General features: G+C 36.4%; 1 protein-coding gene and 1 pseudogene across 6 annotated transcripts in view; one reads left to right on the top strand and one right to left on the bottom strand.

Moving 5' to 3' along the window:
- Positions 1-293: 293 nt before the first annotated feature.
- Cep350 (centrosomal protein 350) overlaps positions 294-24294 on the top strand; it is a 168055-nt gene continuing 144054 nt past the window's right edge. For all 6 annotated transcript variants that reach the window (XM_074047329.1, XM_074047325.1, XM_074047327.1 and 3 more), the window contains exons 1-2: positions 294-431; positions 22807-22892. In XM_074047329.1, coding sequence (XP_073903430.1) covers positions 22820-22892 — 73 coding nt within the window. In that variant the 5' untranslated portion in view covers positions 294-431; positions 22807-22819. The remainder of the gene's footprint in view (positions 432-22806; positions 22893-24294) is intronic.
- On the bottom strand, positions 21054-21198 carry LOC141414382 (small nucleolar RNA SNORA73 family; annotated as a pseudogene).

The raw sequence follows: 24294 nt of genomic DNA, 5'->3' as shown, positions 1-24294 counted from the left end.
ACACCCGCCCCCTCCAGTTCCCCCGCCCGGCCGCTCCCGCCCTGCCTCGCGCCGCCACCACCGCCACTGCTGCCGGCGCCGCTCCTCCTCCGTGTCAGTTGTTGGGCTGTAATGGCGACTGGGCCGCCGCTGCCGAAGTGACTCCCGGGCGGGGGCGCGGGGCCGGTCCTGCGCCAGAGAGCACTGCAGAGAACCGCAGCCCAGTGGGTGACTTGCTGCGGGGGGGAGGGGAGGCAGCCTTTCCGCCTCTCCTTCCTTGGCTGCTGACCGGCGGATCCTGGGAGCCGGTGCGAGGCGGGCACCCGGTGCGTCCCCTGAGCGGGGAGGCCAGGCCGGGCAGCCCTGGGGCAGGTCGGGGCGGCGTCCCTGCACCCTCCCCCAGGCCCTGCGGGATGCACCGTGGGGGCCCAGGGCGGAGGCGACACTCTCAGGTGAGCTGAGGAGGAGATCTGGCGGAGACAGCGGACTCCCTCTCGGCCTCAGCTGCCACTGTCCGCGGTCCCGCGTCCCCGGGTGGTGGCGGCTAGAGAGGCGGGGCGGGGCCCCTGGGTCCTGCCTGGCGTTCCCCTCGGGAATCTGCTGGGTCCTGAGGGTTTTCGGGGAGGGTCATCCTAAGACCTGGTTACCCCCACCCTTCCCTCTTCCCAGGTGACGACCGGACACTAGATTTCCTGGCTTACCTGCCAGAGTTTTCCCCCCAGCCCCCTTCTCTCACCCCTTGTCTGCAAAGAGGTGACCGACGCTTCGCACCTTTGGTTCCCGGAGAAATGTCCCTTCTTCGTTTGGAGATGGAGCGTATTTTTGGAAATTCCAAGGGAGGGGCATTGGCTTTCAGTGGCAGGGATGACCAGTTTCTCTTCCTTTTCGGTGGGGGTGACATTCTCCAGTGCATACGGGGAAAACTTTAATCTGCTCCAGTCCAGCAGGCACTGAACGTAGTCTACCGGTTATAATTCACAAATGATTTGGGGGAGGGGGAGCTCTAAAAAGCTTTACGCTTTGAAAGTTGTCGCTCTCCCCTCCCCCCTTTTTAAACGCAGTCCAGTATGCTAAAAGAATATTCAGCTAATTTCACAGATAGGGGCTGAAATGTGCCTAGCCTTTAAATTTGCAGTTAGGAAGAGATTTTTAATGTGGATTTGATAGTAGTCACAGATCCTTCATTTGGGAAAAAAATCATTTGTCAGGAATAGTGGTCAGTATCCATGTACTCTGCTTCATTGTTTTGATGGTGACTCTTGGTTTGAATTTGGAGGAGTCGTTAATGTTGCCATGTTAACCTTTTCTCCTGGCTTGTAGTTTAAGGATTTTAAAGGAAAGTCTATTTTGGGTACTCCTGTTAACAACCTGGGAAGTTTTGTCGAAGCAGTGATAAAATACTGCAAACTGCCCTTCATTTAAATTTTTTTCTGAATTTGAAATATTGTGTTTAAGCAAAGCAGATTGCTGCCCATAAATTGGAACTGTGAGTTTGGGGAGTTAGTTGTTAGACCTATGCTGGAAGCTGCATCAAACCCATGAACAAGCAGTAGATTTGGTGTGCTAAGTTGACAAACTATTCAGCTTAATAAATCTGAACTGTCATTGCATTAAATTTAAGATACTTTAATCAAATTATAAACATCAAGCTAGAATACATTGTATGTGTGGATAAATACATGTGTATCTTGTCTTTTCACAGTAACAGAACTTTGTGTTTGTATTGATGTTATAGATGTAAACAGTTTTGTACATGTGTGAATTTTTTTTTATTTTTGAGATATATTGGTGTGTAGTGTTATGTAAGTGTTAATACTTGAACAATCAACCTTCTTTGGTGTAATCAATTTATGAATTATGAAGTTTGGGATTTTTTTCCCCTTCTAATTTCCAATCTTTACAATCATTTTATAACACTTCTACCACATTTTGGGCAGGAGAAAGGAGATGAAGTCCCTATCTAACCACTTTTACTTGTTAAATTGCTGTTACTTTTAGTGAGTGTGAAAGAGAAGCTGTTGTCTGAAATAACTGACTTTTTTTGTTTTTTTGGGTGTTCTTCCACATACATTATTTTATTTGGTCTTCATCCAATCTTGTTAGTAATGTATGGGAAATATCCTCATTTTGTAGTTGTGGAAACTGACACACAAGACCATTCATGTGATTGCTGTTCTTATTTCTGCGGATAATCTAGAATTAGTTTTATTTTAAATTAAATACCAATATAGATACTTCTGGGATTTGATATTTAAAATACTGAAAAAATCTTATTCTAGTTCCTTTTTACATGCCCCTTGCTTCTTATGTTGATTGTTAGTTCTTTAAAAGCATTAGTTTTTTTATAACAAAAAATTTGTTAATTATGAATAATTCATGAATTAGTATAATGAATCACTTTACTTCTCTTTGTACTTTTTTTGGATTTGAACCCAGGGCCTCACTTACTAGGCAAGCACTCCACCACTTGAGCCATTACCCTACCCCTTTGGTACGTTTTGCTTGAACAAGGTTCTTAAGAAACTGTAGTGAGGACTGGAAGGTGTGGCTCAGTGGTAACAGCTCTTGCCCAGCATGTCTAAGGCCCTGGGTTCAAGCACTGAAATAAAGAAAAAGAAGGAAAGAATTTATTGTTTTTCATTTTGTTTGGCTTCTCACTTCTGTCTTTGGTATAATTATTTATACTCTTGGTTTATGTAAAAGAAACATTCAAGCCTCATGATCGGTAGTAGCAGAGCTGAAAAGTAGGAACATCTTGGTAATTTTATTATAGAGACAACTGATGGTTTAAAAAGTTAATTCTATAGTTGTGCAAGTTGTGAAATAGTTTTCCTTATTGACTTTTTTCCTTTGTCAGACAATTTTTAGTGTCACAGATAGAAGAAAAAAAAAAGAATCAAAAGATTGCAGTTGTTTTCTGCACTGCTTTTTGTTCATTGTTATCATAGTGTAATTTTACATTATTTAGGTGGTTTGCATTTCTCATCTGGCCTGTAAGTTCCATGATGGCAGAGGTCCTCAATTCACTATTGTGAATCCACTTCCTAGCAGATAGTAAGATAGTCAATAAGTATTAGTTGAATTAATTGACTAAAGAGTGGTTCCAGTATAATACTTTTAAAAAACAAAACAATAAACTGGTTCTTTGTTTTGTAGGCACACCTAACCTCTTAGGAACATACTCCAGAGGTCTGTTCAAATTTGCTAGGTTTCAGGGGAATGATGGCCTGGGATTTAAAAGCCACTGAGAATAAGCCGCAGGAGGATCCTGAAAACTTTATTGACTATTTTAATGATTTGCCTAGGTGCTCTAGCAGTAGTTACTGTAATTTAAAGAAAATAGAAGCTTTAAGACCCTAACCTGTCATACTAGTAGTATAATTATAGGCTCATAATAACTTTAAGTCACATCTTAATCACATCATTGGGTGTTTTGAATTTGAAAGTCCAGTTAATCCAATTCCTAAAACAGAGGCTCATATAGGGGAAATATCTTACTAATATTGTTAGTTTCATAACTGGGAGAAGAATCCATAATATACACTTGCTAAGTCTACATTTGTTTAATGTGTCAGATAATTATTAAGTCGACTGGGCAGTCTATTCTATATCAGTATTAACTGAAAATTCAAAATGGGTCTCATTTTCATAAATCAATTTTTATTTGTTAACTTAAAAATTAATCTGGGGTTGGAGGTGTGCTCAAGTGGTAGAGTACATGTCTAGCAAACATGAAGCCTTGAGTTCAAACCCTAGTACTTCCCCCTGCCCAAAAAAAAAAAAAAAAAAAGAATTTCAACCCTCTCCTCTGTTACTGGGACTATAAATTGGAACAACTTTGTGGGAGGAAATTTGATATCACCCAAATTAAGAATGTATGTGTTTTTTGATAGACTGATAACATTTTCCAGAGTTTATCTTGCATAAATTTTAACACATTTAGCATTATTACAAATAAATAACAGCATTTATAAATAACAAAAACCCCTAAATGTCCATGGTAGAGGAATAGTTAAAATTTTAGTATATTTATACTCTGAAATACTCTGCAGTTGTTAACAGGTTTAGGGATGTCTAAATTTACTTCTTGGGAAGCAGCTGAGCATGTCCTTACAGCAGATTTTCATATCCTAGCTGTAGCCATTAGTAAGTTGCTTAAAACTCATCTACAAAGTGGATATAATAGTTCTTACCTTATAGGGCTATTGGGAGAACTATGCCAGTATTTATGCTGTAAGTAAGCACAGAATGTATCACATAACTGTTTGCTGTTACTATAATGTACTGTAACATGAAATAATGTGCATGATATAAATTGAGTGCAAGAAATAATTGTACTGCACTATGTAATGATTTGGTATATAAAAAATAGACAGGCAGAGAAGCATTAGTTTTCTTTTGGTTTTGTGTATAAATAGAAAAAAGGAAGGTCTGTAAGGATCATGTTAAAACTGTTAGCTGATTTATCCTTAAGGGGAGTGATGACTTTCCTTTTTTTCCCTTTACTTTTAGATTGTTTTATTGCAGGTTGTTCTCTTATAATTTTTGAATCTCTTTTTCTAAAGAAAATAATGAAGTAGAACTTTTTTTTCTTTTTCTTTTTTTTGTGGTACTGGATTTTGAACTCAGATCTTCATGCTTGCTAGGCAGGTGCTCTATCACTGGAGCCACATCTCCATTCCTAAAGCAGAACTTTCTTATATGGTAATATAAATGTATTTTTAATATAAATTCTCAGAGATGTACCGATTTCATTAACAGTATCCCTTGATTAGATCATATTTCAAAACTTGTTGATAGAAGGTTGAAATTAATCAATGAGAATCCCTATTTTTTGATTAGCTTTGTGACCTTCAGTCTTATTTCTTAATAAACAGAAGTCCATAGGCTAGAATTAGTGTTTCTAAACCCAGAATTCTCAAACTGTGCACTGAAGTACCACAGAGTACCACAGAGAACTTATATGAACACTGTGGGCCATTTGAAAATTTTTGAGGGAAACAGCAATATTTGACAGCTGTTGGACACTGCAGAAGTTTACCAGTTTGAAGCAGTACTCATGAGATTGAGCTGCATTTCTTTTGATGACTGTGTCTTTGAAAAGCTGGGTTGGGGGTTGTTGCTCTGATTAAAGATCAAGTACTGCAAAAATCCATGTAGAATAGTAAATGAAGGTGGCAGTGGCAAAATGACTTGAAGTTTGAGAGGCTGGGTAATGTCTAGTAGGTACACATGTTCCAACTAAAAAAAAATTATGCTTAATTAATAACAGAATATTTCTTTTCACTTGTGCATTTATTTTTAGGCTACTAGTAAGTCGTTAGGGTATAAATATTATTAGATTGCCTGGACCTAACCACTTAATAAATGGAACTGTGAGGTAGTTTTTAGCCTCTGGGCCCCTGAAAAATATTACTGAAACAGTAAAGGTTCTGTGAAATGTTAATGTTTAGGAACTACTCAAACTCTTTTAACCAGAACACCTACAATAAGAAATGTATTTTCCAAGACTGAGATGAAAAAGAATAGAAAAATATATTTTCCCATGCATATGTCCTCATGGACACAATAAACACATATATACATATATCATATCTATATAAAAAGTGAAATGAGATTCTCCTAAAAATGTCTAGCTAGGCACTGTAGCATGCATCTGTAGTCTCAGTTCCTTGAGAGGCTGAGGCAGGAGGATTGCTTAAATCCAGGTGTTTGAGTCCAGCCTTGGCAACATAGCAAGATCCCATATAAAAAACTAAATAAAACAAACAAACAAAACCCCACAGAAAACAAAACAAAAATGCCTTACTTTCATCATATCCTTATGATTGTAATTCAGTTCTATTTAGTTTCATTTAAAAAAAAGTGCTACTTCTGGGTCTGGAAGATGAGGCTTAGTGGTAGAGTGTTTGCTTAACATGCCATAGGTCCTGGGTTCAATCTTCAGTACTGCTTCCCTGGAAAAAAAAAAGTCTAGCTCCAACTCACTAGTTCGTATTGTATTTTTCCCTACTACTGGATCACAAATATAAATTTGAAAAACCTGAGGATAAATGACCCCTAGCTTTCAGCTTTAATATGCTTTCTTACTACTTATAAATGAAGTTAGATTATACTATATACAGTAGATGCATCGCTGATAATTTTTGTAGCTGCTGTGTTTTGTATGATGAGTTATTTTAAATGTTATACATAATTATATTCACGTAATTATGTTAAGGAGACCTTTTTACAAATAGAAGGATGTTTTTGCAAACAGAAGAATTTGATTTGTATTTGATGAGTTTTAGGTTTTTTTTTTTTTAAAGTTAGCTTCTTAACAGTTTTCTTTGTTGTAAGTGAACTGCTACAAGCTATTTCTGAAATTGTGGCTCTTTTCTACCCCTCCCATCCATGCCAACCACTCTTATCTCCAGTCCTTTTGATTTTAGTTTGTTTTTCAGACAGGATCTGAGGATTTTATTAAAGAATTTCTTTTTAATTTTGAGATTATTTTAAAATAAAAATACATTTAAAAAACTAGTTAAAAAAAAAGGTGGGGGACTGGTGGAGTGGCTTAAGTGCTAGAGCACCTGCCTAGCAAGTGTGAGGCTGAGTTCAAACCCAAGGACCATAAAAAAAAAAAAAAAGGTAAAAATACGAATGTACATATATAATTATTATTTTTTTCTGCATGTTACCTCTAAGACATTTTCTACTTAGGCATAGCTCACCACCCCCCTCCGCCTTTCTCTCTCTCTGTTTTTTTCTGGTGGGATTGGAGTTTGAACTCAGGGCTTATGCTTGCAAAGCAGGTGCTTTACCATTTGAGCCACACCTGTAGTCCATTTTGCCCTGGTTATTTTAGAAATGGAACCTCATGAACTATTTGACCAGGCTGGCCTCGAATTGTGATCTTTCTGCTCTTAGCCTCCCAAGTAAGCTAGGATTTCAGGTGTGAGCCACCAGCACCCAGCAAACAGCCTCTTTTTAATTAACTGCTATTGAATATGGAAGGACACTTTCAAAAAGCTGTTTTCTTTTTAACTAAAAAATAGTGATAAGTGAGTATGCTTTATAAAAAAATCTAAAACATATACTGTCGAACACTCCCTTTCCTTGGAGTTAACCAATGTTGACAGTTTCTTACATACCAACTTTTATAGTGAAAATTTTATACTTTAAGTTAATAAATAATCCTTACTTGGAAACTGTAAGACACCTTTTGAGGATATGTTAAAAACATATGCTGAAGTCTTGGGTCACTTTTTTTTTTTTTTTTTTGGTGGTACTGGGATTTGAACTCCTGGCCTTGTTCTTGTTGGGCAAGTGCTCTACCACTTGAGCCACACCTCCAGCCCGTGCCACTTGTATATTATACTATATTGAAGTTTTGGTTATTTTTGGAATTTACTTGTGCAACTGAATGACTGAGATAAGGAATATCTTGTTTGTTTTTTGGGGAATAATCATGAGTGGTTTTTGGAGATGTTGAGTCCGATGTACCTTTGAGATTCCTGAATAAATAGTTTGATATGTGGGTAAGGATATCAGAGGAAAGATCTGGATTGAAGTTTTGGTAGTCATTGGTACATAGATGGTATTTGAAGCTTTGCACAAAGGTGAAGGTTACCCCTCAAGGGAGTGTACTGTAAGAAAGGAAAGGGCCTAATATCAAACCCTCTTAAACTTCATGATTTCAAAGGTAGTTAGAGAAGGACTAGCTAGCAAAGGAGACTGAGAAAGTGAACTAGGGAAGTAGGAAAATCAGAGTCTAGGGAAAAGAGTGTTTTGAAGGCTCAACTGAACAATTTATTTATCCCTAAAGGTCAGATTCTTCAGATTCTTCTCTAGAGAGGGACATAATGAGTTGGTATCATACATACTCCTCATCAACTAGCTTTTGGTTATTTGGAAGTTGTTGGTGACCACTGTGCCCACACTTGGCTGCCTATTTTGTAATGTATAGTTCAGCCTGGTTCTACGATGTACCCTGATATTATGGGCTGGATGTAATAATAATCAGCTTCTCCTTGGTGTCCCACATGCTCAGGTTAACCTAATGATCTCACTTTACCTTCATACTTTTACCTCTTACATACATACCCCAAACGAAGTGCGAAACAAGGAGAGGAGTTCATCACAATATGTCACAACATCTTACCAAATCTGTGTGGTGTGATCCATTTGGATATAATGCTTTCAGTTCCCTTTTAAAGCATGTGTCAGAACAGTTTCCTGTTAACTAATTTGATGTTTTGACTAATATGATGTTTCCTTTTACTGCATATATCAGGGACAAATTCTTTAATTGAATTCATGTGAGAGATAAATTATTCAGTTGATCCATTTTGAGAGAGTAGTCAACTGTGATGAGTGCTGCCAAGAACATTGAATGGCTGTTGAAAATACCCACTATGTTGGGAGGTGAAGATGTTTGATGATTTTAGTGAGCAAGAACTGTTGTGGTGGAGAAATTGGGGGTAGTAACCATATTGGAGTTGCTTGAAGAGTGATTGAAAATTATCTCTAAATGAGACTAAGTGTATTCGACTTTTTTGAAAGGTTTGTGAAGGAGGAGTGTTTTTGTTTATTTTTTTAAGTAAAAAGATGAGATTAAATGCTGATAGGAGGAATCTCAGAGGGGAAGGAGAAAAATACAACTGAGGGTGAGGTTTCTTGAGAGAACATGGGTGAGGAGATTTAGAAACAAGTGAAGTATTCTTGTTCATTTTCTCTGAAAGTTACTTGTTCCCATTTTTCCCATTTGTGAACTCTAAGCCTATATCATATGAAAGAAAATTAAATGGTAAGTGTAATTTTTTGACTGCTATTGGTTTTGTGTGAGCCTTTGCACTTATGAGGTGAATATTTTGGTGATACTTGAAGTGAAGTGCCTCCTGGGTTGTTCTGATTACACTGTGATCTACAGCACCTGGCTTGTTGGCTGAGACGGGGTCTTGCTAACTTTTTGCCTGGGCTGGCCTGTATCTGTGATTTTCCCAATCCCTGACTCCTGAGTAGCTAGGATTATGTGCATGAACCACTGTGCCTGGCCATACAATGGAATATAATACAGCCTAAAAAGAAATCCTGTCATATGCTACAATATAGATGATTAAGTTAAGTGAAAATAAGCTATCCACAGAAGGACAATCTCATAGAATTCTGTTCATGTGAAATATCTAAAATGCTCAAAATCTTAGAAACAGAAAATAGAAATGTGGTTGCTAAGGACTAGGAGGAGGGGAGAACCACAGTCCTCCTGATTTCTGTCTCCTGAGTAGCTGGAATTACAGGCATGAGCCACACTGCCTGGCCAAATAGTCCTTATTTGATTATAATCCTTGTCTCATTTTTATTTGTATCATTTTAACTGGATTCTTTCTACAGTGTTTAGTAGTAGCTTTAGTGAAATTGTATTTCCATTTTCTGTTGGCAAGTCAGCCATCCTTAACTACTTTTGGAAGCTGAATGATCATTTTGAGCTTTCATTTGTATTTTGTGTGATGAAAATAGAACCATATATACTTTCTTTTATACTTTATGAATTTTGACTTTAGTTTGAACAAAGTACTTTTGTTGATATGTGCTTTGACTTTTACATGAAACAGTTTGGTTCTCTACAAGATGCCAGTTAACCTCATTATAAAGCAGACACTGGAATAAAACTTGAGTCACTTAAATAAATAATAAAGGTATCTTAAATTTGAGGAAACTTAAGAAATTTATAGTACAGTAAGGAGACAGTATAGTAAAGTAATACAGATTCTTATTACTGATTTCTGGAAACCATAGCAAGGACATTAGAAAGAGGTGGTCAATATTTGATCCTTTAAAAACACAAGTTTGAGGTCTGGGAGAGTAGGTCAGTGGTAGTGTGTATGCTTAGCATTCATAAAGCCCTGGGTTCAATAACAGCACCCTTCCCCACCAGAAAGGGCCACAAATACCATGTCAAGACCCTGGCTGGTCTTGTTCCTTTCCTTCTCCAACTTCATTTCTGACTGGTTTTCTTCTTCTTAAACAACATGAGATGTCTCCCTCCCTCACTTCCTTTCTTCCCTCCCTTTATTTATTTATTTATTTGGACAGGCTCAGGCTGGCCTTAAACTTGTGATCCTTCTGCCTAAGTCTCTTGAGTGCTGGGATTGCAGGCATGCATCACTATGCCTGGCTACTGTTTGGTTTCTTAAACTATGTTATACCATTGCTTAAGGATCTTTCCACATATTCTTCCTACTCCTTGGAAAGCTCATTCAGTTTATTCTCTACTCAGACTAGTCACCTAGTCTGTTTTCTGTTGCGTGTTCTCTTGGCACTGTTTTCCTTATTTTCATCCCATTTGTAAGTTGTATTCAGTATAGTTTCCTTTTAGACACATTGAGGGATGGAACCATGTTTGGTTTTTTCACTGCTTAGCATTATTCATTCCTACTACCTAGTTGGCACTCAACAAATATTTGTTAAATGAATGGATGACATGGGTTGGATTGAGGAAATGGTTTTTCATGATTGTGGAAGATAGCAGTCTCATGCAGCAATGGGAGCATCAAGAAGTTTGTTAAAACAACTTACTTGCCCTGTTTTGGAGGGAAGGAGACTAAGTCTTCTTCTGCAGACATTTGTGAGGAAGTCCTGCCTTTTGTGGTGAATTTGGTAACGGTTGAGGCATGTACAGCATTCTCTAAAGAAGTTAAAGTGCAATGAAGCTAATTGGTAGAATCCAGGTGGAAAGCAAGGTGACTTATGTTGAGATTGTGATAGAAGATAGGGGAATATGTTACAAATGGTGGGTGAGTTTGACTATTATGAGAGGTATAATGGGAATGACCATTAGAGGCTTTCAAAGCATTGAGACAAATCTATATTTAATTTCCAGTTCTGTCTTTTGCTGAATGACCTTGAAGTAGTTCTATAGTCTGCCTGATAGTTTCTTAATTGGTAAAATGTAAGGGTACTTTGCCTGATTGGTTGTGATGGAGATTAGAAATAATAAGTGGAAAACAATACAGTTCTTGTGTCACATAAAAGTACATGTACATAGTAGCTGTGATTATTAACTATTAATTGTTTACATAGCCACTTCCCATAGTGTTAGAAGTCTACAATTTTGGCTTCTGGTTTAAAGGGAGTGTTGCTATCAAGTGTTCTAGAGCTTTGGAAGACAGATGTTCTCAGGATTAGTTCTTGCCATTGTTGCTCATTTTTATGGAATAATTTGTGATTTTTGAACATTAGAAGGTTTCAAAGATGAAAATTAAAGATAATCTCTAGAGCTGTAATTCTCAGTTGGCTGTGTATTGGCATTCCTGTAGACATTTAAAAAAACAGGTTTTTAGGCTTCTTTACAGACCCGCATTTTCAGAATCTCCTGGAGGCAGAGTCTGAACATTTTAATTTCTAACCTGCTGTCTTTGTGATTTTGCTCCTAGGACTTGCTTGTTGCTCTTTGGGTGGAGGCATTGAATGGCTGCTCTGAAAGTTACTTGCAGTGGGAATGATTGGGAATATATGTGCAGGTTGTTTGGGAAAGTTATTTAAGAGGCTTAAAAACTAGCTGCAGGGCTTGGGGTATAGCTCAATGTGTGGTACGGTGGTTGCCTATCATGCATATTGCCCTGGGTTTGATCACTAGCACTGCAAAAAAAAAAAAACAAAACTAGCTACAGAGGCGGAATTGGGTACTGTAATAATTTTAAAGTATTACATTCAAGTGACATTTAAATACAGTGTTTCCTGTATTTCTCTATTTGCCATGAATTTACAAGTTAGCAGATGCGATGACTTCATAAGTGAAGGTGCGTTTTGACTTTTTTTTGAGACAACATCTTGCTATGTACTCTAAGCTGGCCTTGAATTTGCCATCCTCCTGCTTCAGTCCAAGTCTAATATTTTGTGCATTATCTTTTTATAAGATTAAATTACTATTATTTTTGCAGTGCTGGGGATTGAACCCAGGACCTCTAGTCTATTAGGCAAGCCTTCTACCACTTAGCTACACTCCTAGCAATTGTGTGTTATCTTTAATACCAGTTTGCAACATGTGCCCTAGTGTTTTTAAAAGTCAACTATAGTGTGTTTCAGTAAATGTGGATTCACATATTCAAAATTCAGAGTGATAAAGATCTTTTTTGAGTTTTGAGGGAAATTTCATATTGTAGGCTTATTCATAGAGATGTCTTTTTTTAGACATGGAAAAGAGATTCAATAATAGAAAAATAGTTAAAACCAAGATTTTTTATTTTTAAAAGCAGAGTTAATCTAAATGTGCAGTATAAATTTAAATAGTAGATATAAAATGGGGAAATTGAAGTGAAGAAGGGAGGAATGAAGTCAGATAAGAGACTAATATGGAAGTCAAAATAATTGAGAGAGAAAAATGTCATAGAAATAGGTGAATAGGGAAAAGGAAGAAATAAATTGACTAGTAATAGTTAATATTTATTTATTTATTTTTATGTTAGGCATCCAGGGCTCCATTGCATACTAAGCACATGCTGTTACCACAGCTTTCTGTTGCTGTGCAAGATATCTGAGAGAAATAATTTAAAATAAGGAAAATTTATTTTGGCCTACAGTTTTAGGTTTCAATTCTTGGTTGCTTTGTCCCTTTGCTTTGGGCCTGTGTTAAAGCAGTACCTCATGATAGAAGCATGTGGCCAAGGAGGCTGTTTAACCTCATGGCAGTTGGGAGGTGAACAGAGAGGAAGGAATTGCTGTCCTAAAACCTCTTTTAAGGGCTTGCCCCCAACAGCCTCATTTCCTTCCACTAGGCTTCCCCTCTTAAAGGTTGCACTACCTCCCAATAGTGCCAAAGGCTGGTGACCAGGCTTTTTACATAGCCTTTGGGTGATGTTTCACATCCAAACCATGATAACCACTGAGCTACATCCCTAGTCCTACCTAAGCTACTAATATTTGAATGGAATATACCAGATTTGTTTTTTAGGGGATGGATATAAATGTATCCCTAATTTTAAGCAAACTTTCTTATGTGAGACTATACTAATGAATGAGAGAACTAGGAATGATTTAATAAAGAAATAAATACCCCCTCCCACCTCACTTTTACCAATATTTAGGTAGTGAAGGGAATATATTAAGTTTACTGATTGAATTAATTGAATATAATCTAGGATAAGGTGTCTAGCTTTTTTTTGTAGTACTAGGGCTTGAACTCAGAGCCTATACCTTGAGCCACTCTACCAGCCCTATCTTTGTGAAGGATTTTTCGAAACAGGGTCTCACAAACTATTTGCCCGGGCTGACTTCGAACCGTGATTCTCCGCATCTCTGCCTCCTGAGTCGCTAGGATTACAGGTGTCAGCCATCAGTGCCTGGCTAGATTTCTAACTGTATTTTAATTTCCAAGTAAAAATTCTGGCTTTTTATTGCCCTTGGAAACTCTTGCATCTTGGAATCTTTGTTACTGTATTTCAGTGTAGGTTAAGTAAGGTTCAGTTCTGTTAGGGATAGGCATTCAGTGACATCCCATACTTAACAGAATCAGAGAACTTGATTGCTAATAGGCATGTAATTTTTTTTTTTTTTGAGACAGAGTCTCTTATGTAGCCCAGGCTGGCCTTGAACGCTCACCTCATTCTGCCTCAGCCTCCCAAGTGCTGGGATTATAGACATGAACTATGATACTCAGATAATAAACATAGAATTCTCAACAAGGCAGATGTTATGTACCAAGTTGTAACTTGGTAGTTAGCAGTGGTACCCCTTTCAGTAATTTCTATAAAAAATCTGTTCATCTTGGGCTATGCCATTCCCTTTTAAGAACATTAAAATTTTTTGGGAGGTTAAAGCCATAGCCCAGTAGTTAATCCTTGCTCTGAGTAGGAAGGTAAGAGAAGTTTCTAGAGTAGTTTCTTCTATTCAGTGAATGTAAATGGCAATGTTTTATTGCTCCAGTTTAATTGCTTATTACCTTGTTTATGTCCAGAGCATGAATAAATGAGGCTTCAAAACAATTTGTATGTGTTTCTTATATCATTTCTTTTTTGCTTATTCATAATCAGGCTTTTCCTTGGTGATAGCCAGAGCAGTAGCATTATCTTTTTTTTCCCCCAGTCTTCTGATTTATTGCACATTAATGATGTGCTTTTTATCAAATGACCCTCATTATTTCTGTGACATCATATATTTAGCTTGTTAAGGGCTACCTATATCTCTTCTTTTTGCCCTGTTATCATCAGCTTAGTCAGTTACATTTATGTGTTTGTGTGTTTGCCTTGTAGTTTATTTTTACCAAATACTCTTACAGGTTATTTGCAAAATAATATGTGAATTCCACTCTTGTTTTTTGCCTCTTCCCCCATTTACTGGACTAGTGATGTATATTAATTCCATTTCTCCTTCTTTCTTATGACTATCTTTCCAACAGGCCCTTTATCTCTTCTGTTTCTGTGATCATGTTTCATACTTCTGTTGACCCATCCCACCTTCATTTCCCATTTGTCCTTCTCTTGGCAGCTCTCCCTTTGATTTCCTTATATTCTTTTCTGTTTAAATTGAACTCATAACAGCTTCTAACACTGTCATTTGTTTGTCTTTTCATTGAAGAATACTATTGATATGGGGTTGAATAAGAAGATACAGACCCTAAGGACCATATAACTTTGTAGGGAGGTTGATACGTATCTGCTGTTGTAGCTTTATTATAGCACTAACCATATTGTGTAGTAATAATTTATGTGTGACTTCCCTACTAGATTGTGAGCATTAAATGCTTAATGAACGTTCACTGAATAAGTTATATATATGGGTATATGTGTGTATATATAATGATAAAAAATGAATGCTGTGGGAAAAATTAAGTAGTACAGGAAATGACATTAAAGTTTGGCCTTATAAGGAAGAAGGAAAGTATGTGGTTTGAAGGTAAATGGATAGAATTGGAGGTCATCATGTTAAGTGAAATAAACCAGGTTCAGAAAGACAAAGGCTGCATGTTTTCTCTCATATGTGGAAGATAGATACTATATATATATATATATATATATATATATATATATACTATATATATATATATAAAACCAAACATGATCATGTACAACCTCACATGTAGAACATGTTTCTAATAGTGGAACTACTATATGGCACTTGGGGGAGGAGGGAAAGGAAAAGAGAATGAGAGTAAAAAATATTGAAATGCATTACATCTGTGTAGGTAGAGGACATAATGATATGTACTGGAAACTGTTGAATAATGGGGGGTGGGAGGAAAGGGGTATGGAAAAGTATCAAGGGGTCGAGCTGACCAAAATAAAGTATATTCACAGCTGGGATACATTGAGAAATGCCTTTGAACATTGACTTTGGAATTAAAAATGAAAGACTGTAAGACAGGTATAGTGTAGGGGGGTAGTCATGGGAGGGGAGGGTGAATGGAGGAGGTGAAGGTGAGGGTACATGGTTGATGGACTTTATATACCTATATAAAATAGAATGTTGAAACCTCTTGCAATTGCTTTAAGTGGGGCAGGAAGGGAATTATGTGGGGGAGAGAGTAGGGGCAATCTAACGAATGTACAATGTAAGTCTATTTGGAATTGGCATAATGAATCTCCTCTGCGCAATGAATATATGCTAATAAAAATGAAAAAAAAAAGTTTGGCCTTGAAGGGCATTCTTGCCAGAGAAAATACAAGAAAAGAAGATACAGAAATAATTTTTAAAATGTACTCTAGTTATGGCTGTATGATAGGAACAATTAGTTAGTATACAGTGAAGATTGCAAGGGACAAGACTAAATGTTGTGAAAGGTTCCAATGTTGTCATGCTAAGGAGTTTGGAACTTTTGTCCCATAGTCATTGAAGAGTAATAAAAACAGTTGCTAGGTTCTGTTTTAGAAAGATTAACAGTATGGAGAATGGATTAGGAGCGGGATAATTTAGGAAACCTACCATAATTTAGGCTAAAACTGATGCTCTGAACAGAGACAAGGGGAGGAGAGAAATAAATTTAGAGAAACATCTTTTTGTTTTTTAAGATTTTTAAACAGGCATGTGCCACCACATCCAGTTAAATATATTTTTCATAACTTTTTCCTTGTAAGTATGTGCTTTAGAAGATTGAATGATACTCCCTTACCCCTCCCCACTTAAGGTAGCTCAAATAAGGGGAAGTTTGTTGTCAGACTTCAGAGAAGCCTCAAGGAATGTAAGGGCAGTAAATGAGGTATTGGTATATGAGACTGGAAATTGTCAAAAACAAGACCATTTTTTTTTTTTCCTTTAAGGCCACATGGTTTCTCATTTTTTTTTTTTTCTTGATCTTTCTCTTGCTTTCTCATCATGACTTTTTAGGTTGGCTTCTCACAGGTCATTGAGTCAATTGGTCAGTATTTTAATTTCAAAATTCTGTGTGAGCCCATTTACCAGAGACTAGATAGGCTTTCTTTGAGTCATTTTCTTACTCCATATATTATCAGCTCTAGGTGAGGCGAAGGGCAGGGCCTTGTGGATTAGGGTTCCTTAAGGCAGTGAGTATGCATACACAGTGATTGACACATATAATAGATTCATATACAATTCATATGACAAGTATTTTTAAGAACATTGTAAGATATAATTTGAGAACTTTGGGGCTCAATAGGAAGGATAGCCATTTCAACTTTTGAAAAATGTTGGAGTCAAAGGAAGATGTACATGATTCATAGCAGGTTCAGGATATTGTTTATTACCTTTGGATCAGGGGTGAGAGATGGGTATGATTTCTGCCAAACTGATAATATATTTAACTATTTCATAAACTGAGGGGTGAGTACTTTTGATATTTTGTTATATCTCAAGTATTTATAGTAACTTTAAAACATAGTAAAGAAGAAAATCTATTCGTAGGTTATTGGAGATCATTTAAATTTATACCTTGACAAATAATAAGCCTCAGAAATTAAAGTACTCCAATAGGCTGTTGAAAATTTGTTAACCCTTTCATTCATGTCAAAATAACTGACATCATGGCTCCTAACTTTTATGCCATGGAAAGTATAATAGAGAAAATGACTTCTAAAATGTTAACTGTAGAAGCATTTCTACAGAAAACCAAGATTTATCTAATAGTATGGAAGCCAAAGGTGTGACAAGCTTATTACTAGGTAACAGAATACTTAACTTTGTAAAACTGGTATGTTGATTCCCTTAGGGCTTCAGAGGCAAAATTGTCCTTTTTCTTTCCTTCTTTATCCTTTATTTATACAAGTCCTAATTAATATGGCATCTTTAAGGATATACTTCCCAGGAGTCTTAGCAGGTGACCCTAGTAGAATTAATGTTTCCCTTTGTGTGTATGTATTATATCACATTGTCCAGATTGTTGTATTTCTCAGTTATATTATATCTTGTGGTTTTCTCTCTATACTACAAGATTCCTTTGAGAATGTGATGAAGGCCATGACTTCCCTCCTTAGAAAACTGTCCATAGTTAACACATACAGAATTTATATGTGGATTCCTAGGTTAAGAATACCCATACTAGATTGGGAGGTTGTACAGATCAATTCCATTTCTTCATTTTTCCTTTACAACACAATGTTTTGTACAAGTAGGTACTCAAAAATTATTGTCAGCTCAAGGTGACTGATAAGCCAGTTTACTTTTCTGATTCTTGGTCATTTAAGTCAAATATTATTCCATTGAATTAAAAATTGTTTTCCATATATAAGATATATTTTAAATACAATAACCCAGAAGGCTTAAATTTAAAAGGAGAGGGAAGATCCAACAAAATAAAGCATACAAAATAGAATTAAATACTAAAACACATTTTTCTGGGGAGGAAGAGATGGTAATTTTTTATTGATGGAATATAAAATCTTTGTTGACAACATAATCTAGAATTTATTCACCAAATAATGGTAAAATATGTTATTCATAGATTAACTTTTAGAAATATAAAGTGGACAGAAAGCCAGTTGTAGGTTTTGTTCATCTGTCTTAATTCTTAAATAGTCAAAAGAACCCACAAATGTTCAATACATAAATAATTTTAAGTTTTTCATATAGCTGTGGAATATGAACTTCTTGTGGTTATTCCCCAAGAAGTGGTCTTGAATAAGTTTGATTCATTTGACTTTAAACACTTTGAAAGTAAATAGAAAAAGGCATTTTGCAAATTGAGATTTATACTTTAATAACAGTAAGACTTTCAGTAGATTATCTTCTTTCTAGGAAAAGGGTTTTTTTTTTTTTTTGGCAGAGGGAGGGACTCACTGTTAATCCAGGCTGATTTTGAACTCATGTGATCCTCCTGCCTTAGCTGGGATTGCTGGTGTGCACCAATTTTTACAAAATGGTGATATATATTCTTACATGAAGGCCAGATCTACTTAAATACATTCCATTAAAATGTTTACTTATGAGCCAGGCAGGGTGACTCATGCCTATAATCCTAGCCACTCTGGAGACAGAGATCTGCAGGATTGTGGTTCAGAACTAGCTCTGGAAAGCAGTGAGACCCATGTCAACCAATAAAAGATGGACATGATGACACACATCTGTTAACCCCAGTTACATGTAAAGCTTAAATAGGCAGATTGAAGTCCAGGCCCGCCTGGATATAGAAGCAAGACCTTATTAGAAAAGTAAAGCAAAAAGGAATGGTGGTATGGCCCAACTGATAGAATGCCTGCCTAGCAAGTACAAGGGCCTGAGTTCAAACACCAAGAATACATACACATTTACTTATAGATAAATAAAAGTTTTAAATAATGTTTATTGAAAAATAATGGTGCTTCGTGAAATTAGACATTATAGAACTGGATTAAAGCTGTAATTATAACCTAAGCCAGGATACAATTCTTTCATGTTATAAAAAATGTTTTCATTGATACATAATATACATTGAAAAAACACATCTTAGTAAAGTCTTTTTTTTTTTTTTTTTTGGTGGTACTGGGGTTTTGAACGCAGGCCTCATGCTTGCTAGGTAAGCAACTTCAGCCACTCTGCCAGCCTTATTTTAGGTACTTTTGATATAGGGTCTTGTGAACTGTTAGCCCTGGTTGGCTTCGAACTGTGATCTTCCTGACCTCTGCCTCTTGACTAGCTAGGATTACAGGCATGAACCACTGGAGTCTTGCTGATAAAGTCTTAGAAGCTGAATACACCCATGAAATCAGCACCCAAATCAATTCAGTTCAACTAGATTGAACCGAATTAAATTCACTTTCTCTATTCACCTTTCCAACCACTTGCAAGGTGATGATTATTTTCACTTTGAGCATTATAGATTACTTTTGCCTGTTTTGTACTTTCTATAATAGAATTGTATGACCTGTGCTGTTGTTTCTTGTGTTTCTTATTTTACAGGTTTGTGATATTCAACTACATTGTTTCATGTAGCTTTAATTAGTTCATTCTCACTATTAATAGTTAAAATACCATAATAGATAATATATTTATTATGCAATTTATATTTATAATGCAAAATGTTACATAAATGCCATGTTAATATTTAATGATTTGTGTTAAAAGTTGATTGACCATTAATAGGGTATTTATTTTGAAACAAGTATTTTTTCGTGTATATACTAACCTATAATGCCTTACCCTTGGTAGCACTAGCTCCTAAACATAAAGGTTATGGAGATAAAAGTTTTCATTAATCTATTTTCCTTCTCACTGGAAAAATGGTAATTAGCAAATTTTAAAGCAAAGAAATGTTTGTCCAAAGAAAACTTGTCAAATCATTGACAGATTAATAATATAAAGCAACCATGATTTTTAGTTACCATTTTTTTTCTGCTTGCTGGACCAAGTAAATTAGAATGAAAATACAGTGAGTCAGTTTTTAAATCTGTATGGCAGCTTTAGTAAGTTTTTGTGGTTGAAAAATTTTAAACTCTTAGATTTTTGATTTTCTACCATCCTTATTTAAAAAAAAAAACAAAAAACCTAGGTTTTCTTTTCTTGAGGCCATATTCTAATCTATGAAGCTTTTTTGCGGGGGGGAAGTAATGCTTAAGTTCACACCAGGGCCTCACATTTCTAGGCAAGCACTCCACCACTGATTACATCCCCATACCCTAAAGAATTTCATTTTTAGAACTTTTAAAATTTTTTTCCTAGGGAACTTACAAATCAGGATTACTTATATTAGGTGAAATTACCTCCCTTAAAAATTAAATACACTTTTAAATTTTATGTATTTGGACTTAACTAGGTAAATTTTTCCTTAAATTTAAACTGCTATCCTTAATATTCGTATACTGTACTTCTCTGTAAACTAATTGAAGGGTGTGGCTTAAGTGGTAGAGAGTCTACCTAGCAAGTTGGGGGGACCCTGAGTTCAAACCTCAGTGCTGCCAAAAACCAACCAAACAACAAAATCTCCCAACTAATTGGAGAAAATAGTTTTGATATGTCAAAGGTTTAATATACTTACAATGTGAAAAACTCATCAAATTAGGGCTGAAGGCATGGCTGAAGTGGTAGAGCACCTGTTTGGCAAGCATGAGGCCCTGAGTTCAAACCCCGGTACTGTCCTCCACCCCCTCCACCCCCAAAAAAATGAAACAACTCACTTTTAATTAAGAAAACATTAAGACCTTGGTAGGTTAAGTGGGCAAAGGATGAGGAAAGATAATTTCCGATTGAAAAACCAAGATTAAGATCTGGACAGGTTTTTTAATCCTGCTAGCATCTACCAAATTCAAATCAAAGCAGCATTTTTTTCCTATTAAATGAGCAAAAGTAAAAGTGCTTAATATACATGTCTGAAAATAGAATAATGGAACCCATTAAATTGTTTATAACAGGAGAGGAGGGTAATAAAGAAGAGCAATAGAGGGTAAATTTGGTCAAAGTATATTACATGCATGTATGGAAATACTTAAAATGAAATCCTTTTGTACAACTAATATATGCTAATAAAGCAATTAATAATAGATAATGATAAAAATTAAAAGGTATTAATGAAGCCTTTTTATATTACTATAAACTAGAAGGTAGTTTTTTATTGGCTACTTACTTATTTTTTGGTGGTTCTGGGATATGAACTATGGCCTCACATTGCTAAACAGGCTCTCTACTGCTTGAGCCATTCTGCCAGAGACATTGGATCTTTTTTTTTTTTAATCGTTCATTGTTTCCTGCATGGTTTATCTCCTCAGTCATTGTCCACAGGACTCTGAGAAGTTGTAGGTAAGTGCAGGCACAGACTCAAGACCCAGCTTTTTCTCCAGTGTTGTGGAAAGGGACTGTACATCATGAGGGTCAGTACATTGGATCTTAAGAGTAGTATGTCCTTCACATGTTTAAATACGTTTTGCAGATCCTGTTTTAGATAAACAATCCACATAACTCAAATTTCAGTTATATTCATTTCAGTGTTATTTGTAATAAAGCAGATGAGATGTAATACTGTATTAGTTATATATTGTGTAATTTTTTTTCTTTTTTTTGTGGTATTTGGATTTGAACTCTGGGCTTTGGGTTTGCTAGACAGGGGTACTACCACTTGAGCCATGCTCCCAGCCCATTGTGTAATTTTTAACCTCCTGTCCTTTAAATGATAAACATTTGTTATTTCACACTTTCTATTGGTCAGAAATTCAGGAATATCTTATCTGAGTGATTGTGGTTCAAGGTCTTTCATGAGGTTGCATTCAGTATGTCAGATAGGGCTGTGTTCATTTGAAGACTTGGGCTATGGGATCTGCTTCCAGGGGAGTTCATCATATAGTTGTAGGCTGTAGGCATCTCAGTTCTTTGTAACATGGACCTACCTCTTCATAGGATGACTTGACTGCTTTCATGACATGGCAGCTAGATCCTTGGGGTAGTGGGCAAGGATAATGCCTTTTATAGCCTAGTTGTGGAAGTCTTGTCATTTCTGCCACATTTGATATCAGTTAAGAGTGAGTCATTGGGCTGGGGATGTAGCTTAGTAGTGAATCCTTCCTGGATCTCATCCTCTAGGTAGCTAGGATTACAGGCTTGAGCTACTTACTGTACCTGACCTCAAATCATTTTTAAGAGTACAGATTAATTAAAGTACATGTATGTCATTGTTCAGCCATCACTACCATCTCCAGAAGTCTTAATTGTGCAAAACCAAAATTCTATACCTTTAAACAACTCTGTTTCCCTCTTCCCCCAGCCCTTGGCAACTACTATTCTACTTTCTGTCCAAATTTGACTAAGTCCCTCACATAAAGTAGAATCATACAGTGTCTTTTTGTGACTTGATTATATCAATTCGCATAATGTCCTTAAAGTTCATTCATAGCATAGCATATATCAGAATTTCTTTCCTATTAAACCTGAGTAATATTTCATTACATACACACATATACACACACATATAACATTTTGCTTATCTTCTTACTCGTTGATGGATACTTGGGTTGCTCCTACATTATCTAATTGTGAATAATGCTGCTATGAACATAAGTAGACAAATCTCTTCAAGAATCTGCTGTCACTTATTTTGGGTATATACCCAGAAGTGGAATTGTTGATCTTGTGGTAATTCTGTTTTCAATTTTTTGAGGCCATACCATTTCCACAGTGACTGTATCTTTATATATTTCCACCAACTGTGTACAAGGGCTCTACTTTTTCTACATCTTTGCTAAGTACTTGTTATTTATTCATTATTTTAAAAGTAGTGGCTATCCAAATAGATATGAGGTAGTCATAGTATACTTTTTAATATTTATTTTTCTAATGAAAAATGAAATTACTGGATTATGAAAACTCTTACGAGAGTATAAAGATGCGTTTTAGAGATGACAGAATCCTTTCCTTGATGAAGGGCAAGAGAAGTCAGGACATTTTTTGTACTAATGTTATAATCTTGGTGTTCAGTTAATGATGGTGATGTGATTGCAGGTAAATTGGCAGGATGAGGAGCAGCAAATCAAAAGAGGTGCCTTTACTAAATCCAAGGAACTCTCAAAGCAAGGATACTGTTCAAGGTATGTATTTTTAAAACTAAACATAATCTGATTTGTAGAACATCTGGGCTAATAGATAAATGAAAATTATACATATGTTGTGATTTATAAAAAGTGGGTAATTTTAAAGTTTAATTGTGAATATATAGGCCACCTCACCTTCAAAGGAATCGCTTTTATAAAGGGAAAAAAAGTTGGAGGTACTGGAGGTTGAATTCAGGGCCTCATGCTTGCTAGGTTGACACTCTACCATTTTGAGACACACTCCCAGCCCAAGTGTTAGTTATTTTTGAAGGTACCTTTTTTTTGACTTTAGTGGGGTTTGAAGTGAGGGCCTTGTGCTTGTTAGGCATGTGTGCTACCACTTGAGCCACTCTGCCAGTCCTCATTGGTTATTTTTGAAGTAGGGTCTTGCTTTATGCCTGGGCAGGCCTGGACTACTGATCTTATTTGTGCTTCCCTGGGTAGCTGGGATGACAGGTGTGTGCTAAGCCATTTGTTGAGATGGAGTTCTCATGAACTTTTGCCTGGGTTGGCCTTGAACCTTGATTCTCTTGATCTCTGCCTCCTGAGTAGCTAGGATTACTGGCTTGAGCCAGTGTGCCTGGCCAGGAAAATCTTTTTTTATTTTGCAGTACTGGGACTTGAACTCAGGGTCTTCATCTTGAGCCACTCCACCAGCCCAATTTTTTGTGATAGGGTTTTTCGAGATAGGGTCTCGCAAACTATTTGCCTGGCTGGCTTCGAACCCCCTAATCTCTGCCTCCTGAGTAGCTAGGATTATAGGTGTGAGCCTCCGGCGCCCGGCAAGAAAACTCTTTTATTAAAAACAAATCAGTATATGTAGAATTAGTTTTATACATTTCCCCCCAAAATTCTGACCTTAATGTCAATAATTGGTATAATGTAACTTCAAATATATAGACCTATAAGGTACAGATAACATTTGGACACATTGAACTCCTTTTTAGATCATGTATTAAAGATAATTGCAAGGTTTTATATATATATATGCAGGACTTAGGTAGGTATGATATTTTTAAAGGGAGATCAACAAACTGTTCTACACCTGGAGGAAGATTATTGGTTTTTATGAGGGACCTGGAAATCAAGTCATACAGGGAGTGTTTGGAAGAAATGAAAATTCTTATTCTGGAGAAAGGTTGACTCATGGGATATATGTGATCTTAAACTATTTGAAGGGTTGTAATCTGAAAGACTATAAATAGGTTTGTTTCTACTAGTAGGTTGAAATCTGGAATCATTTTCTAATCTTTTTCACATTGTAATGTGATATAAAGCAATACAAAATCTTGTTTTGGCTGGGCATGGTGGCTCATGTCTATAATCCCAGAACTTGGGGATTTGAGGCCTGAGGGTTGTGACTTTAAGCCTAGGCTGGGCCATGTTTTTCTGTTTGTTC

Source organism: Castor canadensis, chromosome 11, assembly GCF_047511655.1.
Source record: "Castor canadensis chromosome 11, mCasCan1.hap1v2, whole genome shotgun sequence".
In the NCBI taxonomy this organism is placed as follows: Eukaryota; Metazoa; Chordata; class Mammalia; order Rodentia; family Castoridae; genus Castor; species Castor canadensis.
The sequence above is the reverse complement of the archived record's forward strand: the minus strand, read 5'-3'. Positions and strand labels throughout refer to the sequence as shown.